We start from the raw sequence: 27,445 nt of genomic DNA, 5'->3' as shown, positions 1-27,445 counted from the left end.
TTTTGGTCTTGGAAAAAGAGGGAATGGAGTGAATACACAGGGGCTGCAGTCAAACTGTGGCACACCCCCGTCCAAGCAAGAAAATTACATGGTGAGGCTGCCAGGGTGTCCTGACTTCACTTCCCTGGGTCTGGGCTTTCGGGGCTGGGATCCACTAGCCCCCATCCAGCAGCTGATCCAGCCCTTTGCTGGACCACTCCCAACCACTACACAGTGGTTGTGTCAGATGATGAGGAAAGACATGATCTCAGCTCACCCCAGATGATGAATTTTGTGCAGGCTGGTGAGATGGGAAATTCCCACCAGGACTCCTGGGTGTGAGTGATGGGTTTCCCACCACTGAGCCTGGAAAACAATCACGCAGAAATCTGGCAGCAGCAGAGTAAAAACCCCACCAGCACCGTGTTTCCAGGGCTGTTGGTTCTGGCACGTGTCCGTGGGCACAGCTGTGGGTGTGCAGTGGGGATGGGGGGTGGGCACAGCAATTCTGTGGGGCAGGGGGTCTCAGGCCCCAGCCTGGTTGCAGCTGGTGAGGAGCTCACAGCTGATGTTCAGCTCCAAGGTTTGGGTCTGTCTTGGTCTCAGCTGACTCAAGGTGTGATGGGTCCCTCTTCCCACTGAGCTGAGAGTTTCTTCTCACCTTGGCAGTGTGCAGTGAGACCATCACACACCCACAGCACCCGGCTAAACAACCATTTGTTAGCAAGCAGCAAATTAATATCATCCAAATTGTGCTGAGAGGAGCTTCCGTGTTATTTAAGTGAATTTCTAAACTTAGCCCAGTTACTGTAAAAAATACCTTTGCGAGCAACTACTGTCCACAGAGCTTGACTTCAGAGATGTTTATTTCTAGAGCTAGTGGAAAAATTTCTCACCTTTCAAAGGTTCCAAATATATCATGGTGCTGGCTGGAGCCATTGGCCATCAGAGTTTCCTCACAGGCAGTCACAGGCTGATGGTGGGGCCACGGCTGTGACAGTGCCACAGATGTTGTGGGGAGAGGTGGGGGGCTGACACCCACCTCTTCACCAAGGAGCTCATGGAGGATCATGTCAGCCTGGAGGGACACCTTAGTTAATACCCCAAAACAAGTGGTTTTTACTTCAGGACTCAAAAGCATTAGTCCTGGCCAGCTGCACCACTAAAAGGAGCTAATTGCAGTGCCCAGGTCACTTTTGGAGAGGGGTCAGGAGCCAGACTGAGGGCAAGGCTGCTCTGTGCTACCCTACTGAGCCCAGCCTGGGTGGTCAGACCCACACGTGCAGGCTCCTGCCCACACTCTTGACTGCTGGCTCCCTACACCATCACTACATATAAAATAGGAAAGGGTTTTTTCACCTTAGCAAATAGACAAGCAGGAACTGTGGGTTATAAGAGGACATTGCATCTGAAGCAGAGGGATATGCTGGGCATTGTATGAAAGGCTCCAGGAGAACTCCTGTCCCTGTTGATGGTCACCTCTTCAGTGTGAGGTCTGACAGTAGCTCTTCCTCCAAGGTTCAGCTTAGCTCAGTATGGGATTCAGCATTTACAAGGAACTGCTCCTAAATAGGAAGAAGGATGACTTTGGAGTCTTCAGACTTCAGGACTGATCTCAGTTGTGTTACACCTCAATGGGTGTTTCACTCCTGGAAGATCACAAAATAACATAGAGGAGCTCAGCCTGGGTTTACTCAGGTCACAAGATGTGGAGATCAAATCTGCCAACCTCCAAATCAGAAAGATCTCCCTTCATGATGTGTTAGGAGGAACCAAGCTCTGGACATGCTGGACATCTACAGGGGTCCAGAAATACAAACATCCACCAAAAGCAGCACTTTCCTTCCCTTCTAAGGTGGGCACCAAGGCAGCTCGTTCTCTTGTTGATGTTTTGGGGTGGGACTGGGGGAAAGGAACATCTTTCAGCAAAGATGGAAAATGAGCCTTTCTGTCAGTTGATAGGAGGGGAATATTTAACTCGAGCAACAGAGTTTGTGCATTGCCTGGGGAAAGTTTTGTTCAGACAGGACCCTGCTTTCATTGTATTTTACCCCAATAAAGAGAAGGCTCCTGCTATGGAAATCCACATCAACCTGCTCCAGGCATCAGAACGCTCAGGGAGCACAGCAGATCCTGACGTCAGCAAAGGGCAAAGCCCTGCTCAGTCCTGGATGGGCTCGTGTCACCGTCTGCCACCTTGGAATGTGGGTGATGGGAGATGCCCAAAGCCAACAGATGGGAGAAATAAACATGACAGAGAAATCCTGCAAGTCCCATTATGTCTTATTCTGGAGCAAGCTGCTGTCTGTTGGTCACAAAAGCATCAGAGGCTGTCTCTGCCAAGAGAGCGCTTGAACGCAGTGATTTATCTTTTTTGTTCCCCCTGCTGCTCATTAAAATGGGAATTTGCCAGCTGTGGCTGTATCCAGCTGAATGCATGTGCTTCTTGGCTCCCAGCAAGGTCCTCGCTGCAGATACCGTGTGCTTTGGCAGCCGGGCCAGTCTGGGCTGCAGGATATTACGCCTGGCAGGGACACAAACCCCTTCCAGTTCCTGGAATTTGGATTGTCTTGTGGAGTGCTGATTAAGCAGTGCTTTCAATCTGCACCCAAGACAAAACCCTCGCCTTGCCTCTGCACAGAGGCTCAGCTGCTGCGTGGCAGAGGGAGCTGTGGTGGGTTCAATCTCCCCGAGCTCCCAGGGAGATAAAAACTCCAAAAAAATTCCCAAATTAAAAGCTTTGCAGTTCACAGTGTTGGATGAATATTTGCTGTTCAGGGCTCTGTCTTCTGTGAAATAATAGACCATTAAAAACCACCCTCTCCACAGCCCCAGTGTCCTTACCTCAGTGTGCACTTGGCAGCAGCTGCACCTCCTAGTCTGCCCAGTTAAGATCACTGCTGCATGTCCCCATCTGCCTTTTTAATCTGCTGGGAATGAAACTGCCTTTACCAGCATCACTAATGAGAGATCTGATACGTGGGTTTGAGCAGAGGGAGGCAGCACCAGTGCCTGCCCCCCTGGTGCAGCACAATGTGCTGTCCTGCCACTGGTCCCTGGGGCTGACATACCTGTCTCCATAGATGAACATGAAACAGGGGTGTCTGCAGGGCTGGCAAACTGGGGATGGCACTTTGCCCAGCACCTGCGGAGAGGTGGCTGGTGTTTTGGGGTGATCTGGTGCTGGAAGGTGAGGCTGTGCTGGTTAGACCCCTACAACAGGCAGCTTGGAAAATCAGAGGGCTATGGGAGCCACCCTGACACCCTGGCATTCCCAGTCCCATCCACAGCACAGCCCCCCACAGGATACCCAGCCCTGCTGGTTCACGGGGTGCTGCTGCTCTCTGCACTGAGGGATCCCTTCCTGCAGTGCTGCAGTGGGGCCAGAGATGCCCCAGCTGCATTTTCCCTGTCTCCTTGCTGGCACAACCATCATCCCACCTGCTGGGTGGGGAGTGGATGGAAATACCCCTCTGGCACACCTCTCAGCAGCTCCCCAGGGCCCACAGCATCTTGAGTAGCTTTATGAGAGAGACAATGCCAGGAAAAATGTACAAAGGGGTCTCTTTTGTTGGAGGCTCACAGTAGGGTGAGGCTGTATTGACACAGCACATCAGCTCAGCACCTGGGTGTTATTCCTGCTCCATGCTCAGGTCTGTGCCTCCCTGAGCTCCTGGTCAGCTTCTGCTGCACAGCAGGTCTCTGGGCCAGCTGGGTGCAGCCAGCCAGGCTCTGGGACATGATTTCAGTCCCTGCACAGGCAGGAGTTGTGGGTCTGGGATCCTCAGTTCTTGTCAGTCAGAGCTGTGGGCATGAGAAGCAGTGACCTGCTGCTGCTGTGGACTGCCTTCTCCTCCCTGTACAACATCTTTGTGCCCCTTGCCAGCTCAGGAGTGGGAGTTTGGCCTTGGTGCTCCTCTTCATGCAACTAAAGAGCCAGATCCTGGTTCCAAAGCTGTCTGTGGTGAACCCAAACCTGGTGAGGCACAGGGGGACCAGCACCTTGCTTACCTGGGCCACTGTAGCATGGGGGGATGACAGCAGCGAGCCCTGCTGCAGGTCACACATGGCCACCCGTCCTGGCTCTGAGCATGGTGGGAGGAAGATGTGTCAGGCATTGCAAGCAGCCCCTCCAGCTGGCCAGGTGTCTCTGTGACCTGCAATAACTCAGTTGTCCCCTGGCATCGTGACTATGTGGGATGTTGTAAGGAAACACACTTGATGCTGCAGGATATGGCTTTCAGATGCTACAGCCATTTCCCCTCCCTGGGGACAGACACATGGGCACAGCGGAGGGAGCACAGCCCACTGCTTTCCCCTAAGATGACCCTGGTTGGGCGCTGCCAGCTCAGGTCAGTGCTGGGGCCATGGGCAGAGTCCCTGTGGGCTGTGACAAGCCTGTCCTTGGGTTACACACAGGTGGCAACGCCCAGCCCAGCAAGTGGCTTCATCTATAACGGGGAGAGCTGCTGACCCAGGTACGTGTGTGGCCACCAGGTCCCCTCCCAGCCACCCCATAAGGGGCATCTCTGCCACCTGCTAAGCTTGCACCAAAGTGGGGTGACCCTGGGGCTCCTGGCGAGTCCCAGCCCTGCTGCTCCCTTACCGCGGCAAAACCCCTTCTGCATCCCTCACCACCTGGATCCGCTTCTCTGCCCACTGCTTCCAGCAAGATCCCGGCTAGGGAACGAACAGGAAGGAGATGACTGGGAATCTCTGCCTGTAGGTAGCCTGAACAAAACCCCAGCCAGCAGCGAGGAGCAGCCCCTCCGCCCGCCGCGGCACCGAGCCGTGCTCTGCTCGCTCCCCCCGGCCCCGCGCGGGCTCCGTGTGCCTGCGTGAGCCTGTGTGCGCGGAGGCATTCACCAGCCTATAAATCTCCTGGCAGGGCTCTTTCCAAACTTCAGGACGCTCCCCGGGGGAAGAGTTAAGATGCAGCTTGTGCGTCAGCGGCCGCAGCGGGCTGCCCGCCGGGGCTAAGCCGAGCCTCCCGCATCTGCCCCAGCAGGTTGTTCCCGCAGGTCAATCCCGCCGCCGCCGCCGCCGCCGCCGCCGGGCTCCGCCGCTCCCAGCTCAGCGCTCACGGTACGTGGTCGCGGGGACATCCTCCCGCTGCTCCGGGAAAGCCTGGCAGGGATGCTAGGAGGTGCATCGGCTGACGGATGAGGGGATATTCCAGCGTTTCCCCTTTTTCAAAAAAATAAAATACTCGGCTTTTGCAGTGCCAGTTTTTCTTTTCCACCTAAATCCTAACGAGTCATTAGGATTTCTCGACCATGCTTTTAAGTCTTGCCGTGAGTTTCTTTATCTGTGTGAGGTTTCTGTTTGTGCTGGGGATTTATTCAACAAGCCAAACTCCTAGGAAGTTACAGGGCAGGCGGCTGCATTGACTCTCAGCATACTCCTAACTATCCCCTGTGCCACAGGTATGTGCCATAAGTGAAAAAATGGGGGAGACTTTCTACTGATTTTATCTTTTTTTAAAACAAACAAGAAAATCAATTCCCCAGGCATATCCCTGACAGTCCTGGGGAATTTGTTCTGATAAATAAGGTTATTAAAGAGATTAATTTTATAACATTACTATTTTTAATAGGGGAAAACTACTATTATTAATAGGAAAAAAAAAAAGAAAATTTGTTTCCCCCTTATTTTGGGAAATGGTGCTTGCATGGTGTTTGCAATCCTGAGTGGTGCCTGTGTTGTTTTTTCTCTCCTAGACCTGCACACCAGCAGCAGGGACCAGCAATCCCCCTTGTCCTTGCTTAACTCCGTGCAGCAGCAGACATCTGCCGGCTGATCCCACCGGGCGGGCTGGCATGGCTGTGCTCCACTTGCACCTGTACCTCACAGCCTTGGGCTGCTGGGTGACACAGCTGTCCAGCTCCTTCCTGCTGCCCAACGCCACCGAGCTGCTGTCCCCGCCCGAGGGCACGGCCGCGGGGCTGCTGTGGGGCGAGGGGCTCCCGCGGGGCCGGCGGAAGCGATACCTCTCCCCCCATGACATGAGTGTGATTCTGGATTATCACAACCAAGTGCGGGCACAGGTGTCCCCTCCTGCTGCCAATATGGAATACATGGTGAGTTGGGCTGTGGTAGGGGAGTTTTGGGTCCACAGCTCTGGTGGGCTCAAGGGGCTCACTTCTGATGTGGGAAGCCCCAGCCGAGGAGGGATGTCAGGGTGCTGGCCAGATTCCTGGCTGAACACGTGTCCTGGGGGATTTTTTGTGTCCCAGGGGCTAAGCAGACCCATGCAGCCTCTGTGCAGAAGGGATGGAGTCCCAGCACAGAGACAGTTCCCCATGAGGGCAGATTTAGGATCTGTGGGCCTGTGTCTGGGACATCTGGGAGGTGGCTACAAGCATGAAAAGCTCAGGTCCCAACCCAAAGTCCAGGTAGGAGCCTCTCCCATGATTGCATCTTTGAGGGATGATCCCATCACAATCTCCAGGGTCCCTTTTGAGTGTTCCAAGTGACGCCAGCTCCCAGAAGAAGAAACATGCAGGAGTGAGTCAAGGAGGGGATGCGCAGCCTTGACAGGCTGGGCAACTCCAGATGAGGATCACCCTGGGCAGAGCTGTCCCCACGTTCTGTCCACCCTGCTTGGAGCTCCAAACCCAGCCCTATAGGTCCTCCAAGAGAAGCTATTTCCAGCCTTCACAGGGCAGGACCCTCAGGGCAGGAGGTGCCACATGCTGCTCTGTTCCCAGGAAAGGGACCAGCTCTGAGGGAGCATCTGGGTGGTCCCTGGATGTGGTTTGGAGAAGAACAGAGCAGCCCAGCTTGCTGGGTACCAGAGCAGGTCAGACATGCCCGGGAGCATCCTGCACTGCTTCTTGCTTGGCCTAAATTCCTGCCTTCCAAAGTAACTCACACAGGCATCTCCCCAAAGGCGTTCAGGATGGGTGAGGAAGCTTTAAATAATGCATGAAGGAACCAGCTGTGCTCACCGGTCAGGCTGTGGCCAGGGCTGCACTGAGGGCTGGGACAGCTGTGAGCTGCAGCAGCAGCACAGGGCTGCAGGGTTTCACCCCTGTGCTCAGCTCCACCTTGTGCAGAAGCTCATTCCTGCAGGGAATCACACACACACAGGGCTTGCAGCGCTGCAGGGCATCCCTGCTCTGCTACACCGTGTGTCCAGAGCTGTGGCAGCAGCTGGGGAGGTCCATTCCTCCTGGACATGCTGCTGTGTTTCCTTCCCCTGGGGGCATTTTCTAGCTTCATGCATGAGTCAGTAGTTTTTGGACACTCAGGGGTGCTCAGAAAGCCCACATAGCACAAGGGAGCAGGTTTCTCCTCTTCCCTCCTCTGGGAAGCCAAAACTCCTGCCTGCCCTTTTCCTCTCCCGTGGCCAGGTGTGGGATGAGCGGCTGGCCAGGGCAGCGGAGGCGTGGGCTGCGCGCTGCCTGTGGGACCACGGCCCCCCCGAGCTGATGAAGTATGTGGGACAGAACCTCTCCATCCAATCGGGCAGGTGAGTGCCCTGCAGGCAGAGTGAGCTCCTGAGAAACCCCCACACCCCACAGTGCTGCAGGAGGAGCAGCAGCAGCCCCTCAGCCAAGGAGCACAGGGGCTCTGAGCTGGCATTGTATGGGAGTGAGCTAGAGCTGAGAGGCACATCAAGGAACCCAGGGTGGAGGAGGAGGGCCCAGCTCTTGCAGATGGGTAAATACAGGAAAGCAGAGGTACCTGCGGCTCATTTGGGAAGCTTGCCATTATTCCCCTCTCTGCCAGGCACCTGGATCAGGGGGATATGGGTCCTGGATCTCCTCCACGTGGCTGAGCGCTCTGGTGTCTCTGGTCTTCTGGCCTTGAGCACAAGTGGGCTTGGCACAAGGATGTCCTTACCCCCTTTTCCCCAGGAATGCTTGTTCCCAATGGGACCTGGCTCCAAACCATTTCTCTCCTCCACTTCCTCAGTGTGGAGCTTTCCTTTCCTTACTTTCACCCATGACCTCTGATGTGGAGGAGATCCACCTTACCTGTAGCATTGTTGCAGGTACCGCTCTGTCATGGACATGGTGAAATCCTGGCACCAGGAGAAGCAGCACTACTCCTTCCCCCACCCTCGCGAGTGCAACCCTCGCTGCCCCTCCAAATGCAGCGGCTCCGTCTGCAGCCACTACACGCAGGTGAGAGCTGCAGCCCCCTGGGATCCAGATGCAAAGGGGGGCTTTGTGCAGCTCACAGCTCTTCTCCCAGCAGCAGATGGGACCCAGGGTCAAACCCTGGCGGCTGCCAGCTTCAGATCAGGCAGCAGTCCTGACAGCTGGCAGTGTGTCTGCTGGAGGGATGCCTGCAATGCCCTCCCACCCTGGGCTTTTCCAGCATTTGGGCTGTTGCAGGAAGGTCCCAGAGGTTCACAACCCACTAGAGGAGCAGCTGGGACCTTCTGGCTAGTTAACAAGGAGGTTTCCATTTTTAAAAAAGCTTTTTTCCCCTCCTTTGTCCTTTCTCTCCTCACTGCATCTCTGAAAACTTAAAGGTGGTGAAGAGGAAAAAAAAAAAAAAAAAGCTGCTTTGTACTTTTGCCAATCATGAATCCTCTCCTCTGTGATGGAACAGCTTCATAGCACCCAGCTGTTTCTGGCTCCCTGGGAATGCAGCCCCTTCATCCCCTGGCACATGCCCATACAGACTGGCCAGCACAAGGTGGAAAACTCTGTTTCTCTGCCTGGCAGCAGAGCTGTGCCAACCCCCAGTTACCTCTTCTTCACGGCTCCAACCTTTACCTGAGCATCTGCATTCCCATGTGGCTCATACATGAGGATACTCAGGGATGCTCTCGGTTGCAAAAGGGCAATACACACTTTTTATGGAAGAGATTTAACCCGGACAGGCTTTAGGAGGAGCTTTTGTCTTTGCTCGACCTCCCTGTGTGCAGGGTAAGCTGCTGGCCATGATTCAGTGTGAGGTTTAGGAGCTAATTTGGGTAAACCGGAGCAGTGACCCAGACTCTGCTGCTTATGGATGTGAGCTTGGCAAGGCAATCCTGTGCAGGGCAGTGCAGGTTGCAGGTAGGAGAGGGAGAGCAAAAAGTCACCCTCTGGTAACAAAGCACTGCCTGTGATGGGACAGTATCCAGCCAAAGAGATTGGGGCAGCTGGGATGAAATTCCCTGGGGGCACAGAGCCTGTACTGGCATCCTGGAGCTATCATTTGTGGGATGTCTGGGTGGATGGACAACAACAGTGTCTGTTCTCTGTCCTGGGACAGATGGTGTGGGCAACCTCGAGCCGGCTGGGCTGTGCCCTGGGCAGCTGTGCCAACGTGCGGGTGTGGGGCAGCACGTGGCGTCACGCCATCCTCCTTGTCTGCAACTACGCCATCAAGTAAGTGACTGGGGGAGAGCCCCTGTGCCATCCTCCCTCCCCACAGCAGTGTCAGCAGCGGGCCGATGATGCTCAGAGGTGACGCCCTCCTCTCTTTTTTAGGGGCAACTGGCTGGGAGAAGCCCCCTACAAGGTGGGGCGGCCGTGCTCAGCCTGCCCCCCCTCCTACGGCGGGGGCTGCTCCAACAACATGTGCTTCAGCGGAGTCAAATCCAACCAAGTCAGCTGGTTCTAGGGCTGCAGCCCCAGGAGGAGCCCTGGGAATGGAGATGGGGTGAACAAGAATTATTTATAACACTGACCCCCTGGCAGCCTGGCTGTCCAATCTGCTTCATCCTAATGCCACGTAGGAAAATGCTTTTCTAACACACGTCTCCAGCAGTGTTGTCTGGCTGCTTCCCACTTTGGGGGAACTACGGACAGTCCAGGTCCCTATTTTCTGAAATGGGGATGGTTTAGGGGTGCAAGGAAGGAATGGGGCCGGCTGGCATGGTCGCTGCTCTGCAGATTTGGGGGGCTTTCCCCACTGTCCCCCCTGGTGCTAAGGCAGAGGCAGGTGTAAGTGAATACCAAGATGTTCCCCTCGTGGTGAGCAGCTGGATAAGTGGAGAGCCTCGAGCATGCTCTTGCTTCACAGCAGCCCCTCTGACTGTGGGGCCCCCAGCTCTGAGCCCCCCAATAAAGCAGCCTGGAGACCCCCATGGTTGTGTTGGTTCTCCCTCACTTGCAGCCTGAAGCCTCGGGGTAACACCGAGCCAGTGCCTTTGCTCTGGTTTTGGGTGTAAGCAGCAAAAGCGGGTGCAGAAGCCCTCAGTGGGGCCACGGGCTAAGGGCACAGGAGATGCCTGGGTGCTTTGCTCCATCGTGTGGGAGAAGCCAGCACTGCTGGGACACGGGGTGATGATGACGCTGAAGGGCCACAAACTCACCGTCCCGCCCATGCTGTCCCACACCATCCCACCGCTCTACCTCGCCCCGAGTGCCACTGAGCACCCCATTATCCACGTGCCCTCCCTCTCTAGAACCTCTCAGCACTCAGCAAACTCAGGGATTCCTGAATTACAAGTCCTTGGATTTGAGCATCAAGCTGTGGATTCCTGTGCTGCAGCCCTCTGCATCCAGCAGCACTCTCCCCAGTGCATGTTCCCTTGGGATGTGCTTTTCCATTCCAGAGGAGCAGATATCCTTAATTTGGCACCCTCAGGGCTGCAGGGTTCCGATAGCTGAGATGTTGGGAGGATCCTGAGACTGGCAAGGACCTCTCTGTGCCTCCTCCAGCCTGGCCTCTTCCTGAGATGTACGGAGATATGGAAGGCTCTGTGCTGATGGATAATAATTTTTTCAGCTTCAGCTCTGGATTCCCCACGTACTTTGTGTCCTCTCTCCAAAACTTCTTGCACATGGCCCTGCTGGCCTCAGCACAGCCCCTGGCAGCCCAGACTGCTCCTGTCATGGAGCCCCCAGCGGCACAGGGGCTGCCACAGCCTCATGGGGAGCCCACCTGCACATCTGCTGCCGTGAGGTCCTGGATGCAACAGTCCCAGAGGGAGCACAGATGACCATAAGTGGCTGTGGCACCTCATGAGTACCCCCGATTTGGGGAAAAGAGAGAGACAAGGAGGAGCTGCAAGCCCCCTGTGCCCAGTCCTGGGCTCAGGGTATCACCCTGCATCCCACCACAGCATCCCCAAGCAACCTCTCTGGTTTGGCACCAGGCGGACAAGCCCCGACTTGTGGCCTGGGCATTTTGCCCCTTGTGCCTCAGCCAGGCTCTGCTCTGCCCTTGCCAGTCCCTACATTATCCCATAGCCCCTGGCCCCCCATGCTGTGCTTGCCCTTCGTAGTACACAGGCTCAGACCTGGTTTTCCCATCTTGGGTGGGCGATGGCAATAACCTCAGCAGCACCTGGGGCACTGCAGAGCTGGATCCGGCTGCCCCGACTCCCCGTGGCCAGGGGTGAACCCCAGCCCGGCGGCTGCCCCAGCCTTGACACCATCTGGAAGCGGGAGCCCCAAAAGAGTCCAGTAAAAGCCGTGTTTGAGTTTCTAGCTTGGCAGCAGTTACTATAGCTACAGCAACGGCACCTTGCAGATTGGTTTCCATAAGAGCTTGGTTACTATTTAACATCTCCACCCACATTAGCCCTGATTAAGCGAATCAATAAGATAACAGGAGAGGCAGGTTTCCTTGCCCTGCCTCTCCGCGCTCCCTCCTGCCTTCACCTAGTTCCTTAGTGAGAGACATTTTTATTTATTTATTTAGATTTCTTTTTTATTCCTCTACTTCCTCTGGTTTTCGCCCCAAGTCCCCATAGCAGTAGCCGGCGAGACATGGTCAATGTAAGCACCCAGCTAAGCGCTAAGATGGAGGCTCCATATGGTGAGTACAGCGTTCCCACCGCCCGCGCTGCCGGCCTGGCGTCGCTTGCGGGAAGCGGGGCTGGCAGCGGCCAGCAGCCCCCAGCCCCACGGCCCAGCCCCGCCGCGCTCCCCCCGCCTCAGGCATCTGCAACGGCTGGAGGTGGAGGCAGGAGAAGGGTTCTGGTTGATTTTGATATGATGCAAATCCTGTATGTGTGTTTTCTCTCTTTCACTCTGCTTGACCCAAAGAGGAAGGCACGTGCCTGAGGGAGCAGAGCGGCCCCACGTGCTGGCAGAGGGGCTGCTGCTGCTGCCAGGCTCGCAGCAGAAGTGGCAGCAGTTTAGAGGAGGTGAAGTGCTGCCCTAGGACACACAGCCAGCCCCAATGCACAGGCTGCAGGTGGCCCGTGGCATGCCCGGGCTGTGTGAGTGGGCACAGCGGGCGCCTGCCAGCGCCACACTCCTGCCGAGGGCTGGTGTTACGGCTGGGCAGGTTTCCCAGTATGGAGTGTAGTGCCTGGACAAGCAGCAGCCTCCAGCCTCTGCGGGGCACAGCATCAGGTGGCACAATGCCGCCTGGTCACCTGGCCACGGTGAGATGCCTGCCAGGCCTGTGTCCGTGCTCCCGGCGTGGCACAGTGGGCACCAGCCTGGAGCAGCCCTGTGTTGTGCTCCTTGGCTGTGACAGATGCCAGCTGCCAAGAAATGCACGTGGACACCAGGGGACAGATGCCCTTGCCCAGGCTGACATCGGCCCATGGTTATCCTCAGGATGGGACAGCTGTGACTGTGTTGCAGCATCCCCACACAGCTGGTTGGGTCCTGTGTGTTTTGGGAGCCCTGGTTCCCTGGGCTTGGCCGCGTTGTTGAGTGAGATCCCAGCAGCTGAGGTCTCACAGTTACGAGGTCCTCCTTCACATCCTTGTGGCTCTCCAGCACTTCCTTGTGGCTCTCCATCAGATCCTCATGGCACTCCATCATTCTCAAGGGCTCTCCATTGCTTCTCATCACACCCCATGGGGCTTCCCATCATACTACCTTGCTTTCCTCCCTCTATTTTTCATGTCCTGCTCCTCTTCTCTTTTATAAGCATGCAGCCCCTGCCCAGCCCACCTTCCAGGTACTATGTGTGCAAACCCAGGCCCCAGGAGGGCTTGTGGGACTCCCAGAGCACCCTCTTGCACTTTGCTCATGGCCTCTCTTTAGATGGTTGCTTCCCTTGATCCAGGCCTGCAGCCTCACACGGGTATCACCTCCAGCCCTAACCCACTTCTGTTGTGGCATTCATGCTGCCTTGTGTCTCTTTGCCCCAGCCCCCAGCACTGGAGTACCCTGCAGATCATTTTATTTCAGGTCACATCACCCCATGGTGAGCCATGGCCAGACAAAGGGCATGTCAGCATTTCAGTGGGTCCATGGCCTTATGGCAATGGAAACGTGTAGGAATTCTATAGGATCTTCTGTAGTCTCGCTGGAGCAGGCAGTTGTGATCACGCAGTTACAGAATGCCAAGTTTTAGCCTGCTTTTATCAGATTGTGCATCCCCAGCCCGCAGGAGCCAGGTATCTGGAGGAGCTCCGTTCACCCCTGCCTCTGAGCTGCAGGAGCCAGCAGCAGGAAAATGCCCAGAAAACTGTCCAGGTTTTGGTCTGTTTAGTACAGGTTGTGTCTTTGTGCCCAGCTGGTGCTGCTTGGACAAAGTGCAAGGAGCCACATGGTGAAGCACACATGCGAGCTGGTGAAACAAAGGATTGATACCTCTGAGATGTGCAGAGGGTTGGATCCTGGAGCAGGAACTGGCCCAGGAGGAGCCAGTGCTGGGCATCCTCCAGGCTGAAGCCCCTGCTGCTGGTGGGAGACAGCTCCTGACCCACCCAGCTCACAGGGACTGACTTGCACCTCATTTGCAGAAGGGGAGGTACAAGGGACGTTCCCATCAGCCTGGGAGACCTGGTGGTGCAGGGTGGCCAGGTCTGGCTGTCCCCACATCCAGGATGCCTGCATCCAGCTTTGCCCCAGGATGCAAAGCCAATCTCATTTCTGCAGTAAGCAACCAGCTTTGCCTGACACATGTAGCACGAAGAGCTGAACAAGCTCTTTAGTCTCTTGGGATGAAGTTATTCTGCCCATTTGCAGCTGGCTCTAATGTGAGCAGCCACTTGCCAGCCCTGGCACATCAGTGACCTTAAACACAGGCAGGTAAATATTTCTGACAGTAATTTTCTCCTGAATTTTTTTTTTTAATTATTTTTATTAATTACGATTTTAAAGTTGTTTTTGTTTTAATTTTTCACTCTGAGCATCAGTAACTGAGCTACATGCTGAGCTTGGGCAAGTGCAGGCAGAGCCAGGTGCTGTCGGGTGGATGGGGAGGAATCACTGCCCATCCCACCTGCGGCCGCTCTCCCCATCTGCTCCCGTGGCTGAACAAAAGCAGGCTCTGGCCAGCACCCGCCGCAAGCCTGGGGCCAGGCAAGGGGGAGAGAGAAATAATAAGAATAAAAAAGAGAGATGGGCCTCCCAGACTGAAGTGAGAGGAAACTCAGAGTGTTGGCAGAAGGAGGGGAGTCCTCATAAGTAAAATGGGTGAAAAAGTTATCCAAATAGAGGTGAGGAAGGTTTGGTGGGATGGGGACTGGGCAGTGCCTGGCTTCCCCAGCAGCTCTGTAGGGTTAGTTTGGGGTTGGGCAGCAGAGTGGGCAGAGCAGCCGGGATGCAGCATCCTGCAGACGGCAAAGTGGTGGCCAAACCCTTCCCAGGGTTATTGGGAAGTTTATTCCCTTGCAAAGCAGTGGGGGAGCTCACACAGCAGTGGTGGTGCTGAGCCACAGCCCTGCCCATAGTGATGCCCTTGCAGCCAGCAGCTGCCAGCCCTCAGCAGGACAGGCCATGGAGCTGGCATGCCTGATGGAGGCACACCTGGGTCCTCCAGAGGAGCCTTCAGCCTTGGAGTGGGTCACAGAGTTATTTTCAGTTTCTTTTGATAGATGGAAGGATTTTTCTGATTTTCCCTTCTCCCCATCCATCTTAGGAGCTTCAGGATTTCAGCATCCATCTGAAGCCAGGGATACATTCAAATGGGGAAGCTTGGCACTGGCATTCAGCCTTGGGACAGCCAGCAGGTCTGGCCCTCTCTTGGCAGTGGTGGCATAAGTAAGACCATCCCCCACTGCAGTTACTGCAACCCTCCCCCATCCATCCCTGCTCCAGACTGTCACCAGCATTTTCCCTAAACGACACCTTGGGGGCACTTATTTCCCTCCCATCAGACCTGTGCCTTGTGTAAAGGACTTGGAGGACGCCCTGCCAGGCAGTGACAAATCCGGCCTGTCCCCAGCACCCTGGGTGGGTACCTGGGGGAGAAGGGAGTGATGCTGCAGCTCTGGAGAGACGTGGAGGCACATTTGAAATCCTCACCAGCACCTGCTGAGGACAGGCTGTGAGCTGGGAAGGGCTCCACTGGTGCTAAATCCCTGCAGGAAGCTGCAAATAGGTGTGTGAGAAGGTGGAGGACAGAGAAGGGACAAGGGGAACATCTCCTCCTGGGCAGCGAGGAAGGGATGAGCCCCTTGATCCACCTTTATCCTCCCACTGAGACTTGGGCACAATCTGGGCAATTGGTCTCAATCCCAGTGCAGGCAGCACCACCCCTTCATATTTTGGATCTTCTCAGAGCCAGGGATCCCCAGGGCTGGTGGTTACAACAGGGACCAGTGCTTGATCAGGGCTGGCCCTGATCAGTAAAGCAGCTTTGGAAAACAGCTGAAAAATGCCAGACGTCATTGCTGCTCAGGAGCTCTGGTCAGATGTGGGGAATAGTTTCAACTGAGAAACATAAGAGGCGGCCAATTTTCTGAGTATTTTTAATTTTCACTGCCAAATGTATTGAATTTTTAATAGGTTTCCTCTAGATATGACCTGAACTGTGCTTTCCCTCCTCGACTGCTCCTGTCAGCTGCTCTTTAATACCTCTATTTACTCCTTGGTCCCTGTGTCCAAGGCCTGGCAGCCATCAGGGACCAATGGGTCTTAGGACACCTGGCACAGCCCCCTTCCTTGTCCCCACTCAGGCCATCCCTGCTGGATGTTGGGGTGGCTGTAACACTGGTGCTGGCAAGAGCAGCACTTTCCAGTGCCTGAGCAGGGTATTGGTGCAGCCAGGAATAAGCACAGGTATTTGCTGGGATGCAAAAGGGACAATCACTGAGTTAGCACCTTGGCCTGCTCCCAAGAGCTGTTTGCTGGTGCTTGGTGAAGGTTTCCCTGGGGAAGAGCTGGGGATGCTGCTCAGTGTCACAGGGTGTCTGCACTTACCCACAGGGCTGGGACTTCTCCCACCTCATTCCAGCCATTTATGGGGCCAGCAGCACACCCTCAACTTCGGCTTTGCTTGAAACACAGCGGTATTTTTATAGGGGGAGTGAGCCCAGAGGGCTGCTGTTAGCAGGAAATGAGCTCCAGCTCTGGAAGGTGAGCAGCAAGAGACTCAGGAAGTGCCTGAGAAGTGCCTATGAAATGTTCTGAGCTCAGCAGGGCTGGTGTAGGTCTGCCAGTCATACTCTGTTAGTCACCTGCTGACATTTCTTAAATGGCATTAAAAAATGTTTACTTAGCATGAGTGCAAAGGGGTGGTGAGTGATGGTGGTCCCACAGACAGCAAAGGCTGGGTGAGTTTCTTTTACATACAGCAGTATTTGCAGCACGACCAGGGCCAGCACTGGGGGCCAGCACACAGGGCAGAGCCAAAGGGAACATCAGGGGATGCCTGCAAGTATCTCTGCTGGCAGGCTTGGGGTTAGAACAGGGCAAAGACTGCAAAAAAACATCCGTGACTGTTTGTGTTCAGGCTCCTTCTTTGTTTGCTTTCCTCAAATATTCAAGCAAACAAGGTTCCTGGCAGAAATGTATGTGGAAATGGCAAATGTTGCAGAATTTTCACGGAAGGCGAATTTCAAGGTAGCGGTTGTACAGTGAACCCAGGGCTCAGGGCTCTGCTCTCCTGTCCTGGGCAGAGGCACTGGGGCTGCTGAGCAAAGCTGGGTCCCAGAAGCAATTACTCCCAGGAACAGCTCCTGTCCAAGCTTCAGCCTGAGCATCAACAGAGATTACTCAGCAAATCCCTTCAGGAAATACAAGTCTCAAAAAATAAAGGGAGGCTCAGGATGCTGCACCAAAGGGGTGGGAGGAGCAGCTCGGGCAGAGCAAGTGGCTGTGAAAATGCACCAGCAGTCAAGGAGCAAATAGACTCTGGCTCTGCAAGGCTGGACCAGACTTTCTATCCCAAAATCCTGTAGTCACCAGAGGGATTCCAGCTGCATCCCCAGGGTAATGGAGCTCAGGTGCTGAGAGACAGATGGGGACCATCACTGTGAGCTCGAGCCCTCTAAGCCTCCAACACCAAGGTGTCCCTGAGGGACAACTGCTGCTGGCAGCTCCTGCTGGGAAGAGGATTGGAGGTAGGGAATGGGTGATAGTGTGTGCCTCCTTCATAGGTGACCAGGCATAGCCCATGTCCTCTGTGACAGTGCTCTGGGAGCATCTTCTCCTTCTCTGCACCTCCAAGTTGGTTTGACAGTCTGATTTTCATCACAGCCCTACAGACCTCAGACCTTGCTTACTCCACTCAAGAATTCCCAGGGCAGCACCTTCCCTGCAGCTTTGCTCATCCATCTGTCAAGGTGGGTGGCTCATCTCCTGTCACTGAGCACAGGGAAGCCAAACCCCCCAACCAGTGGTGGGGACCAGCAGACACCTTTCACCTGCCTCTGCACCAGAAACCTGTCCCAGCCATGGGTGTGTGTGAGATTTTATAGGTGATAACTCCTGGGAAAGTGGGAAACACAAGGAGAGACACACACTCAGCTTCCTGGCATGGCCCAACGCTCTGCTTAGGAGAGCCAATGTCAACAGATAGACCTGAAGGAAGGAGCAAAACCAAATACATGGGCACTTCTCAGAACAAGAGCTGTAAAACCTGCACAAACCTGAACAAGTGCCACAACACTGGTTTATATGGTCAGAATCAACAGTCGAGCTCACTCAACATGTTTGCCAACACACAAACCTCAGCCACCGGGCCAGGTTTATGGCCCAGTGCCCTTCATGGAGGCAGAGCCCAGCTCCTCCTGCCCCACTCAGCCACTTCTCTCCCCCTCTGTTCCCAAGGGATGCTGATCATTTTGCCACACAGTCCCCAAAACCTTCATACCCCATGGTAAGAGGCTGCTGCTTGAGCAGGTCCTGTGCCAGGGACAGGCATGCTGAGGTGGAGGTGGCCCAGCAGGGAAGAAAGAACAAAGCACTGATGGATGCCTGAGGGAACCAGCTCATGCAGAGTTTCGTTGTTGGCAGGCCAAAGGCTGCAACAGGAAATGAAGAGTGGAATAAGGAGGCAGGAGGGACAAGGGGACAAGCAGCCAGACTTCAGATCCACAGCCCTGCTACTCCCCTGCCTAGAGTCTGCTGCCACCAAGGTGGTGGGACCGAGGTGGTGGAAGCAGAGCCGAGTGCTGCCTGTGGCTCATCCATGGGTGTGTGCCTGGAGACTGCCATTGTCTGGGAGAAATGTCTGTTGACTTGGGTGTGTTTCCCTGTTACAGCCACTAAAACCTGTGTGGCAACACAAGGGTGCAGGGAGGTGTCACGGGGTTACACACAGTTCAGTCCCTGCCCTGCCCTTGATGCTGCTCCCTGCTCCACATGGGAATGTTGGGCACCAGCCCCTGTTGCCAGCACACCCCTCCCTGGCCACAGAGCTGAGGGACAGAGTTGCTGCTCACTCCCCATTCCTGACCCACCAGGAGCATTCTGGAAGCTGCTGACTGTGGGCACTCCAAATTAACCCAAATATACCTCAGGCAGGCCTGAGTGGAAGCAGAAGAAGTGGCGACAGGACAGGAATGGTTTAGGAATGCTTTTGCTCCATTAGACTAGTGCCTTCGAGGTGCTGCTTGGGGCCCGATGTTTGGAGGACAGGAATGAGCTCTCTTTTCCTTGGCACAGCAAAAGCAGAGGTGGGCTTGGCAGGAGGAGTCATCCGAGGAGGAAGGAAAATGCAGGAAAATGGGTATTTCAGGTGGGTTTGTCCCTGAGTTGCTTCTTCTTGACACAGAGGCTGATGAGACCTGGCCCTAGCCGGGTCACAGCCATGCAGCCCAAGGCTGAATTCAGAGGTGCCCTGGTCTCCCTTTCAGCAATCCAGTCACTCAGTGCCTGTGAAACCCTAGTGAAGTGCCACTCTATTCTCTCACACGATTTTCCTCCTCCATTATAAACAGGCCACACTTGCCAGAACACACTTCCTGCAGAGAAGAAAACTCTGGGTGCTCAGCAGCCTCCCTGCTCCCCTCTGGACTGAGTCATCCTGTGCTGTGATGTTAGCTGGGAGGGGAGACCGAGGTTGTTGCTCAAGGATGTGGTGTTCTGGTTATTTATATAGAAACACTTTAAAGCAAAAGCAGTCAGCTTCTCCCTGAGGAGCCAGACCCACTCCTGCTGTTAGACACACCCAGGCACATTTTCTGGATGAACCTCCAGGGCTGCACCTATTGTCAGGCACCCCTGCCCTAAAGAAACCCAGTGGCAGGCCAGAGGGCAGGCTGAGGGACCTCAGAAAGGTGGCCCAGAAAGCAGCGGGCATTGCTGCGGGCACTGGCAGCGGGGCGCAGACCCAGAGCCACCTTATAATTTTCCTCCGGGTAGTGGCCAGAACCCTTTAAAACCTGCAACTCTGCAGCACAAACTCCTGCTCCCCATCAAATCTCATTGTGACCAGCATTAAGGGATTAGCCTGTCCCTGCCTCTGAGCCACAAGCAGCTCCTGGGCATGGCTCGTGCCCCGCTGCCCGCGGGGGACTCGCCGGCTGCACAGCCCCATCCAGGGGCGAGACTTCCCTAGCTCTGCCCACGGAGCTGAGTGCCCCTGGAAGATGAATGGCAGCAGATACCACCTGTTCCAGGAAACACCAGGTACCCCCCCTGCTCCCCCAGCACTTGCAGCAGGGAGAGAAGCAGCTGCAGAGTTTATGTGAACGAAGGGATTGACAGGGTCTCCAGTGTGGATTTGGAGCTGCTGAAATAGGCTCATTCCCACTGGTATTGCTGGTCCCCAGAGGATGGGACCCCCATGTCTCTGGTTACTGTTTTGCTTCGTGCAGGGTGTACATACCAGCTTTGTGGGTGGTGATGGCTCATGTCCCCAAGCTGGGGACATGAGAGAGAGATATCCCAACATGGGCAGCATGGTGGGTGCTGTTATTCCCGCGGGAAGAGGTGGTAGCGTCAGGCTGGCACCCCATGGATACCCCAGTGATTGCCTGTGCTGCCTGGGAAATGATTCAGTCATTGTCAGGCCACTTCCCAGTGCCTGGCATTACTGCCCTGGGCTGGCCTGGGGACAGATCCTGCCACTCGCAGCACCGCGTCTTCTCCTGAGCCAGATCTGCAGCAGGACTTCCCAGCCCTCAGAATCAACTAAGAGAAAAACACTCCCAGTGCAAACTTTACTGGTTGCACAGAGTCCTTACCAGTAAGGTTTTTAGGGTTCCCCTCTGTGGTCCCCTCCAGCCAGCTCTGTGCTCAGCCCCTCTGCCCCAACACCCATGGGGACCTTGGTGTGGAGGCCAGGAGGCTGGGTGGGCTTAGAATGCACCAAACATGTCCAAGTTCTTGCAAATTACTGCCAGCACTGTGAGGAGCTTGGACAATGTTTGGTGCCTCCTGAGCCCTGAACCCCTGTGCCTCACACAACCTCATCCCCAAAACACCTCAAAAGCCTCCATTCCACTCCGGGACTCAGCAAAAATTGAGCTGCTCTTCTTGCTTGAGCAATTCCTCCCAAGCAGGGTTTGTGCTGGTGGTGGGGTTTTGTACTATCTGGGGTAGCCTGCGCCCCCAGTCACCATCCCACAGGACAAGCTCCCCATGCCAGTGGGGAGTCACATGCTGGGGGCTGCTCCCAGTAGTACCTGAGCTCTTTATCAGTTCAAAATCAATTTAGGAGAGTTCATGGCTTCAGCGTCCCATGATACGTTTACTAGAAGTGGTTCATTTCCTCAAATGATGTCGTTTATGGTCATAATATATTTTAATTTCTTTATGATACAAGAGGCCAATGGCACCGGGACTTGCAGGAATGTAAAAGGACAAACAATAGTGTTATCCAGTCAAATGTTACCTAGGCTGGATACTCACAGGCTGATCAGCAGTTCCCATGTTTGTTAGCTGGGAGCCAGGCAGTTGTCCCTGCAGTGTCCTGGCTGTGGGTTTCTGGAACTGTAGGGACATGTGATCCCCTGCCCTTCCTGTGTTCCCATACCTTGCTTTCTGCTGTGTTTTTGTTTCTCTGGCAGTGGACAGGAGGGTTGTGTCACACAGGAGGGTGTGTGGGGGGCGTGCAGCTGCTGTGGACATGGAGCTCCTGAGTGTTGTCTGGTTCTCACTCACCCCTTGCTGTGCTGATTGAGGACACTGGGGACATGACAGGTTACTCAGGCACTCTGCAGGCTTCTGCAGAGAAAAAGCATTTTGCACTAACTTGTTTCCTTCTGTCTTCAGAAACTAGAATCTCCCAAATTTTAACTCACCACCCCTTGTGTGTTTTTTTTTTTCCCATGCCCAGCCTACCTTTCTTGATTCAGACCTGCCAGTGCTCCCACCTGCAGCAGCCTCCCTCCTTCCTCGTGCTTCCTCCCATCAGGCACACATGGTCCTGTCCTCAGATGTTCCCCCAGGTCCAGCTCCCCAGCTGGGGCTGACTTTGCCACCAGCCCGGGGCAGGAGGGCAGCTGGAGCTTTTGAGTCCAAGAAGATGCTTTTTGCCCCTGAGGTGGTCTTGACTTGCCCTCCTCCAGGGCCATGGGCTCAGACTGTCCCCTGACACCCTTGTCCTGCTGCAGCTCTTCCTCCACCCCTGAGCAGCATTGCAGTCTTTTGCCTTATTTTGAGGGAGGGTTGATCCCAAGAGCCCCAGAAGCCACTTCCAGGTGTGGCTTGCTGATGAACCTAGCTTTGCAAAAAGATATTAAAAAAAAAAAAAAAGGCAAAACTTGATGTGTAACCACTGTTGATTTTGGCTGTTCTCCTCCACCTATTGCTCCACAGCTGAAACGATTCAGGGGCTGTTACATGTGTGTACAGTGAATGTATAAAGTCAATGAAACATAAAAGGCCTGCAAACAGCTGGCAGGGCTGAAGGGAGAGACTCACTTGCCTGCCAGACTGTGAGCTCAGTAGGGATCCTTTTCCTTGGAAGCTTCAGGATTACTTCAGGCCCAAAGGAATCATATCCACCTGCTAAACAAGTTCTCCCCAGGTCCAGAGCAGGCTGCTGAGATCCCTGCCACACTAAAATGTGTGAGCTGGCAAGGCACAGACAGCAATAGGTGCCTGTTGCTGGCAGCAAATTCTCTCTCCAGTGCTGCTGCTTCCCTGAGGCTCCTGCTCCCCCATTTCAGTGGGGCTTAAACCACTGGATTTCAGCCAAGCTTTTGCCAGTGTAGTCAGTGAACCTGGAACAGCACATGGCAAAGTCAGAGCTTTTCTGAACCTCTTCCCAAATTGGCAGGAGAGTGTTTAGCAGGAAAGTGTCCGGGTCTCTGCTGGGTTGGGGTTTGGATGGAGTGCAGTGCCTGTGGTGTAGGGTTTGAAGGGGGCAAAAGGGATCAGTGGTGGGAGCTGTAGCTTGGGCCAAGTTGCAGCCTGTGGTGTAATGGAAGAAGATGAATCTATTCCCCTTTCTCCCTTGGGCTCAGGCTCATTGCATGATTTTATATAAAAACAGAGCAGACAGATTTCCAGAGTCACAACTGCAAAACTGCAGGCCCTAGAGCGAGATGCTGCTTTCAGGGACTGCAGGGCAGGCAGAGTGATAGCAAATACACATCAGCAAATGCCCTGGCATTTTCAAGTACAGCCACCCTTCTGGGAACAGCTCAAATTTACTGTTCTTGCATAATAACAGCTCCCAGGAGAAATAATAATTACTTCCTCAAGAGTTCAGAGCCCTTGTTAGGCAGGATAATAAACTCCTCTCCAGTCCTGGGATGAAAGGCAAGCACAGTGTTATCACCAGAGCAGTATATGCTGAAATGGTCTGTCTGTCCCCATGTTTGCAGTTCTTTCCCTACCACTTTTGCAGAGCAGCTACTTATTTTAGTTCCAATAATTGCCTCCAGGCCCAACATCATCCCAGCTTCGGCTGAAATGCACATGTTGCTTTTGGAGAGGAGTACAGGCAGAGTCTTATACCTTCTTTAAAGTAACTCTTCTTCATGCCCAAAAGCTGCCTCGATTCTCCATGTGGGGATTTTGTGGTCTGGGGACCAGGACAGTATTGGTTGGTTTGGCTACTTTTTGATAACTGTTCAGAAACAGCCTAAGGTTGCAATGAAGCTGCCTCTGTCACCCTGAGCTGTGCTGGGGAGCCTGGGGTGCCAGCACATGTCACATGCTGATCAGTGACAGCGTGTCTGGGGTCTGCCCAGGCTTTGTCTGTCCTGGCCATTGCTCCCAGCTCCAAACAGCAAATCTGCCCCAGCCCCAGTGACAGGCGCTTCAGCCCTTGGGAAAGTAAATCACCAAGAGTGATTGCTGTGGAACAGGATGATAAAATTGATTGCATCTTCCCCAGGCAAGGTCTGGCACATGGCTGTGGTCTCCTTCTGCCTCTCATTGCTGGATCTTTCTGATCCACCTCCCTGGATGGAGCTGGTGGCTCATTTTCACCTCTACAAAGTGTTTTGCTCAGGCAGGAACGTGCACTGTGCAGCTGGCAAGGGGCAAACAGACCCTAAACAACCTCTGCTGAATCATCTATTTTCCTGGAGGCTTCTCACAGCTTCTGGGGATGTTCTGGAGAGGGACATGGGAGCAGACCCCCATCTGTGTGTCTGTCATATGATTGCCCCAATCAGAGGCAGCAGAGGCAAAGATCTACCCCATCAGCTGGGGGCTTGTGCAGCTGCACTGACCTGCAGCCTTCCAGCCCCAAAAAATTCCTTGGAGCTGCTTATTAACACACTGACAACTCTGCTCTGGAGTCACAGCACGCCGAGGTAGAAGGCAGGAGGGTTCGACAGTATGGCCTAAATACCCCTGTTTACAAAAAGTCTGACAAAACACAAGCCCTTGGCTTTATCTTTCCCATTTGGAAATAGTCACCGAGCAAATATACTCAAGGCATGAAAAGAGGGGGGTTTATATTGACTTTAGAAAAAGCTGTTCTTTAAAAACAGGAAAAAAAGCTCATCCTCGAGCTGTGCAGACTGGCTGCAAGACCCAAAAGAATCAGGGTAGGGGCTTAAAGCATGCCTGCTAATCTGTAGCAGTTCTGTGTGAGCAAGTCATGCAGTAAACTGCTCTCTGTTAATTTTTTAATGCAGAATAAACAGGTCAAGAAATGATTAGCATGAGAATAAGTTGAGCTTAATTGAGAGAATCAGAAAAGATGAGAGGGAAGAGGCAAGTTGGAGTTATCAGTTAACTATACAGAGTAGCTCTGCCTTCACAAGCTCATGTTCCTCTAGTTTATCATCCCCTCTGAAGCTGCTTTTTTTTCCCCCTTCCCTTACTTAAATGATGAGCTAAAATTGCTGGTACAAGCACAATGGAAGCCCTTGTTTCTCCTTCTCCTTTTCTCCCTGCAATGGTTGGCCAAATGAATTGTAGGTGATAAGGCTCCTACCTGGTTATTCCCGAGGTTCTTCCCAGAAAGGAAGCTGCTGACATTAAGTGCAAAATCCACTTTGTGCAAGTACCAGTGCTGTGCTCCAGTGCAAAATTTTCGGCATGATCCTGGGAGATCCAAGGGCTGAGCAGACACGTCCGTGGGCAGGGGGAAGAGCAGTCCTTGGGACTGCTTGAAGTGGAGTTTGGTCAGTGGTCGGAGATCTATATTCTCAGATAGGCAGGACTTTGTCCACAAACTGGAATTTGAAATTTCAAAGGGGAAAAAAAAAAAAGGCAGAAGGGACCTTTGCATGTGCGGAGATGACTACGCTGGTGACGTTCCCCTGGGACTTTTGTTCTTTGTCTTGTACCTGGGCTTCCTGCTTCCCCACAGCTCGTTCATGAAATGGCGACAGGCCGAGCAGGGCCCTGACCGTGCTCAGTGCTTGGCTGCTTTGCAGAGGTGTCACGCCTGAGCCCATCTCTGCTTCGTGTGCATGTGGGGAAAAAAAAGGCCATGTGAAATATTCCAGCTCTGCAGTGGCCTTGGAGTTGCGAGTGGCAGGGAGCAGAGCTCTGGAGTCAGCGCTGCCAGGCCAGCGATGGCATTGCCGATGACAGCTGAGGGGGTCCTGCTGGCCCTGGGCACTGGCTTTTCTGCCGGGCGCTTCTTAAGAGTGCAGAGCTGTGAGAAAGAAAAGCAAAGGGCAGGAGGGCCCCTGGTCATGGTCCATGCTCAGGAAGTCTGCAGGCAACCCCAGACTGGGGTGCCTGGTCGATCCACTGGCAGGCAGGGCTGTGTCCTGCAGCAGCGGGGAGAGATGCGCCAGCAGGAACTGCAGGAGCATAGCACACACAGGGGCATCAAAAAGATGGGCCCAGGCTCCTCCCAGGCTGCATGGCTGGAGATCAAGGGGCATAAAAACTGGAGAGAGGTTCAGCCAGTGTCTAACCATGAGGACAGTCAAGCACCAGCTGGCAGCTGAGGCTGCTCTCCATCCTTGGAGGTGTTCAAGACCCAACTAGATAAAGCTGCAGGGAGCCCATGCTGCTCTCACAGTTGGCCCTGCTCCCAGCAGGAGCCTGGGGCAGAGACTCTGAGGTCCCTTCCAACATCAACTATCCTCTGATCCTACAACACCCTGCTCAAGAAGCACCCTTGAGAGGAGCCTGCTCACCTGCTGGACATGCAGAGTTGGCAAGCACAGTAGGTGACGGCATCCTTTCCAAAAATGCCCTATTAAATACTCTGTTCCCAATCCTCACCTATTGAGAAGCACAGATCTAATTTTCAGGGAATCCCCTTTAGGTTTGCATAAATTTGCCAGATGGGGATATATAGATAAGGCAGAATTAGTGCCATGATGTGCCAGTGTGGGAAAGGATTTACTGCTCAACAGATAAAAATTAAATAATCACTTGGCACAGAACAGGTCAAACCCCAGAGCTGTCATGGTCTCCTCTGCAACCACATCCTGACACAGAAAACAGTGGGTGGAGCATACAGACAATGAGGACAGGAGAGAGGAGCAGATCTTGGAGCTGAACCTTCACCTATCAGTGGGGGTCTTCCAGCTATGAGATGTCTCTCTGTGTGGAATAAAAATGGCAAAACGTCTTCTGTAGCCAGAAGTGCTTGAAGCAGCCCCACAAGCAGCTGCTGACTCGAACATCTCCCAGCTAAAACAGCCACAGAGCTGTGGGGTCCTGTTGGCCAGTACAAGACTGTACAAGTTAGCTGTCCCAAAACTCACCACATGAGGATGCCAGGGGGAAACATGGACTTCCCAGGCAGAAGACACCAGGGGAGACATCATCTCCAGCAACAGTGCCCAGGGAGCAGCCAATGCTTCCACCAGAGCCCATCTCCAGGGCAAAGGAAGTGCGTGGTGTCCTTGGCTGGTCTGGTCGTCGACCTCCACACCAACATGAGGGATTTGGGAGGGGCAACTGGTGACCCACAGAGGACACTGACAGTGAGAAAACAACAGTCAACACAGTCCTGGGTGGAAAACACCACGTCCCATTGACAGCTCCAGCCTCGTGAGCCACCTAATGCTCTCCAAACTTCCCCACTCCTTATCTGCCGCTCTCCTGCACACGCTGCCCCTCTGATTTCTATTCCTGGCCCTTCTAATCCTTCCTGCCTGGGAAGTAAATGGCTTTTGCAGCCCCCTTGCTCAGCAGGCTATTGAAGCAAAAGGTTTGTTTTGCTGAGCAGAGCAGAACGGGCCCTGTTTTTACGATATTTTACTAGACGCTGCGGCAAATCCTGCACATATTTGACCTGGTGTCTGTACCATTTATCTAATCAAAGGGATCACCCTGGCCTGGCCAGGATTGAGACTGAGGTCCCTGGGATGAGGCTATGGAGGGGGCTATGCTCTACTCTTGCATCTCCATCCCAGTCTGCACATCATAAAACCATTTTTTGGCAAGGACTGTATCTGCCTAAAGGAAGAGCCACCAGCACATGAGCTCTGGCCTGTCCCTCTGGAGCACTGACAGAATGACTGTTTCCCCTGCAGCAAAGGACCATTTGTCACCATTGCCAAGTGAGAAAGCAGGGGCTCTCCCCTGTGCTCAGATTCACTCCGGTAGAACTGCAGCCTCAGGGTAGAAGAGCTGTTTAGAAGTGCTATGTAGGTCATGGTTTTGGGGGGCAAAGGGCTGCTTGAACAATTCCGTGTGCTCCTAAAATGTGAACAGAAAATCATCACTAGCACAACTGCCCAAAGGCATGTACTGGTGTGGAGCCAGAGTCCTTGGATTCATGCTGTGGCAGTGATGGCACTGTAGCCAGGGCAGCTTGTGGTGCCAGTGGGGTTGGGGCTGCATTGGGGTGCCTGGGAAGAACAAACACAAGGCACTGGGAGCCCAGATCAGCAGCATGTGGACTCAGTCGCTGCTGGTTGCGAAACCATGGGGCTGTTTTCAATGCAGAACAAACTGATACCAAATCATTAATTGCTGATTCTCTTGCACCATGAGCCAGTGCCATTCAGAGATCGATTAAATTCCCACTCAATGATCTCGCAATTGCACTGAAAAGTCTCAGTTCTGGCTGAAGTGAGGAGTGATGTCCCACGGGGCAGCCGGGGAGGGAG

At 54.0% G+C, this 27,445-nt stretch overlaps 2 protein-coding genes and 1 long non-coding RNA gene across 5 annotated transcripts in view; 2 read left to right on the top strand and 1 right to left on the bottom strand.

The window, feature by feature from the left end:
• Nucleotides 1–5,028: 5,028 nt before the first annotated feature.
• LOC137484048 (uncharacterized) lies at nucleotides 5,029–25,029 on the bottom strand. Of its 2 annotated transcripts, XR_011004728.1 has the most exons (3): nucleotides 24,355–24,965; nucleotides 20,865–21,179; nucleotides 5,029–5,166 (listed from the first exon to the last, which is right to left on the bottom strand). It is a non-coding gene; the product is annotated as an uncharacterized lncRNA (long non-coding RNA). The 2 variants fall into 2 exon arrangements; XR_011004727.1 differs by lacking the exon at nucleotides 5,029–5,166 and having other exon boundaries at nucleotides 20,734–21,179; nucleotides 24,355–25,029.
• Nucleotides 5,664–9,979, top strand: R3HDML (R3H domain containing like). Its single transcript, XM_068207588.1, has 5 exons — nucleotides 5,664–6,059; nucleotides 7,335–7,453; nucleotides 7,979–8,111; nucleotides 9,196–9,311; nucleotides 9,414–9,979. The coding sequence occupies exons 1-5, from the start codon at nucleotides 5,799–5,801 to the stop codon at nucleotides 9,544–9,546; spliced, it is 762 nt and encodes a 253-aa protein (XP_068063689.1). The 5' UTR covers nucleotides 5,664–5,798; the 3' UTR covers nucleotides 9,547–9,979.
• The window catches only part of HNF4A (hepatocyte nuclear factor 4 alpha), a 35,235-nt gene continuing 19,252 nt past the window's right edge, over nucleotides 11,463–27,445 (top strand). For both annotated transcript variants that reach the window (XM_068207587.1, XM_068207586.1), the window contains exon 1: nucleotides 11,463–11,691. In XM_068207587.1, the coding sequence (XP_068063688.1) occupies nucleotides 11,643–11,691 (49 nt within the window). In that variant the 5' untranslated portion in view covers nucleotides 11,463–11,642. The remainder of the gene's footprint in view (nucleotides 11,692–27,445) is intronic.

This window comes from Anomalospiza imberbis, chromosome 17 (genome assembly GCF_031753505.1).
Source record: "Anomalospiza imberbis isolate Cuckoo-Finch-1a 21T00152 chromosome 17, ASM3175350v1, whole genome shotgun sequence".
NCBI lineage: Eukaryota > Metazoa > Chordata > Aves > Passeriformes > Viduidae > Anomalospiza > Anomalospiza imberbis.
Note: the sequence above shows the minus strand (reverse complement) of the source record. Positions and strands in the feature narration are given on the sequence as shown.